General features: G+C 45.1%; 1 protein-coding gene across 1 annotated transcript in view; it reads left to right on the forward strand.

Annotated features, from left to right (window-relative positions):
- Positions 1–1,127, forward strand: part of LOC104981480 (ribose-phosphate pyrophosphokinase 2-like) — a 19,001-nt gene that overhangs the window by 13,366 nt on the left and 4,508 nt on the right. Inside the window, exons 2-3 of the mRNA XM_010830632.1 lie at positions 2–64; positions 970–1,127. Coding sequence (XP_010828934.1) covers positions 2–64; positions 970–1,127 — 221 coding nt within the window. The remainder of the gene's footprint in view (position 1; positions 65–969) is intronic.

A 1,127-nucleotide genomic window follows, 5' to 3' on the forward strand; every position in this document is an offset into this window, starting at 1 on the left:
GCGTGGCCATCCTTGTGGATGACATGGCCGACACCTGTGGCACCATCTGCCATGCTGCAGACAAGTATGAGGGTGCTTCCGGACCCTTCAGGAAAGCGCTAGGCCATCTCATGAAGAAAGGAGAAGCGTCAGCTGCTAAAAACCGAGCTCCGTCCTCCTAATTATTACTGACTGCTTAGTAGTGGATTTTCAGACCAAAGTCAGTTTCTAGGCCCATTTCTTTTTGTCTTGGTAGGGAAAAAACCGTGGTCCTTTATGGCCTGGTGTTTGTTTTCAAGGTTTTACTTGCAGTGTATTTTTTTAAAAGTTCAGAGAAGAAGCTTCTGAAACTGAGCAGAGGGGAAAAGACAGTCTTTCGGCCTCTTTAGGCCCTCCCTTCCTTTGCTCGCTTTCACTCCAGCTTTCTCAGCTGTGGCCTTCCAGGGGCTTAGAGCTGGGCTATCCTACCTAGGAGCCACTGCCCACCTGTGCATGGCTGCAGAATGCATGGACTGAGATGTGCTGGGAGGGTCCAGTGCACAGAAGGTTTCAAAGACAGAGCAAAACTAAGAGTGTAGAATAGCTCACCTTTTTGTATTGATTGTATGTCAACATGGGACGTTTTGGCTTTGCTCTTTTAAACCTGGGCAGTTTTGTTTCCTAGGAGACATTTGACAATGTCGGGAGACATTTTTGGTTGTGACAACTGAGGGGAGGGGTGTTGCTATTGGGTAGAGGCCAGGGATGTGTGCTGCACAACAAAGAATTGTCCGGGCCCAAAGCCAAGGGTGATAATCCCTGATGTAAGGAAATATAAAGTGTTTGGTCAGCACATAGCTTAAAAGATCATGTTTTAGACTAATAAATGTGAGTGAAATTGGTTTCATGTTTTCCTATATGGAACACACTATTGCTTCTAAATTCACACAAAGGGGAGAATGTTTTAAGAATATTTGTGTGCACTTAACTTTTTTGTCTTTTGTTTTATAGACTACTCTCGGCTGGAGCCACCAAAGTGTATGCTATCCTTACCCATGGGATCTTCTCTGGGCCAGCTATTTCCAGAATAAATAATGCTGCCTTTGAGGCTGTTGTTGTGACAAACACTATTCCCCAAGAGGACAAGATGAAACACTGCTCCAAGATTC

The sequence above is a fragment of the Bison bison genome, unplaced genomic scaffold, assembly GCF_000754665.1.
Source record: "Bison bison bison isolate TAMUID 2011002044 unplaced genomic scaffold, Bison_UMD1.0 scf7180017864518, whole genome shotgun sequence".
NCBI lineage: Eukaryota > Metazoa > Chordata > Mammalia > Artiodactyla > Bovidae > Bison > Bison bison.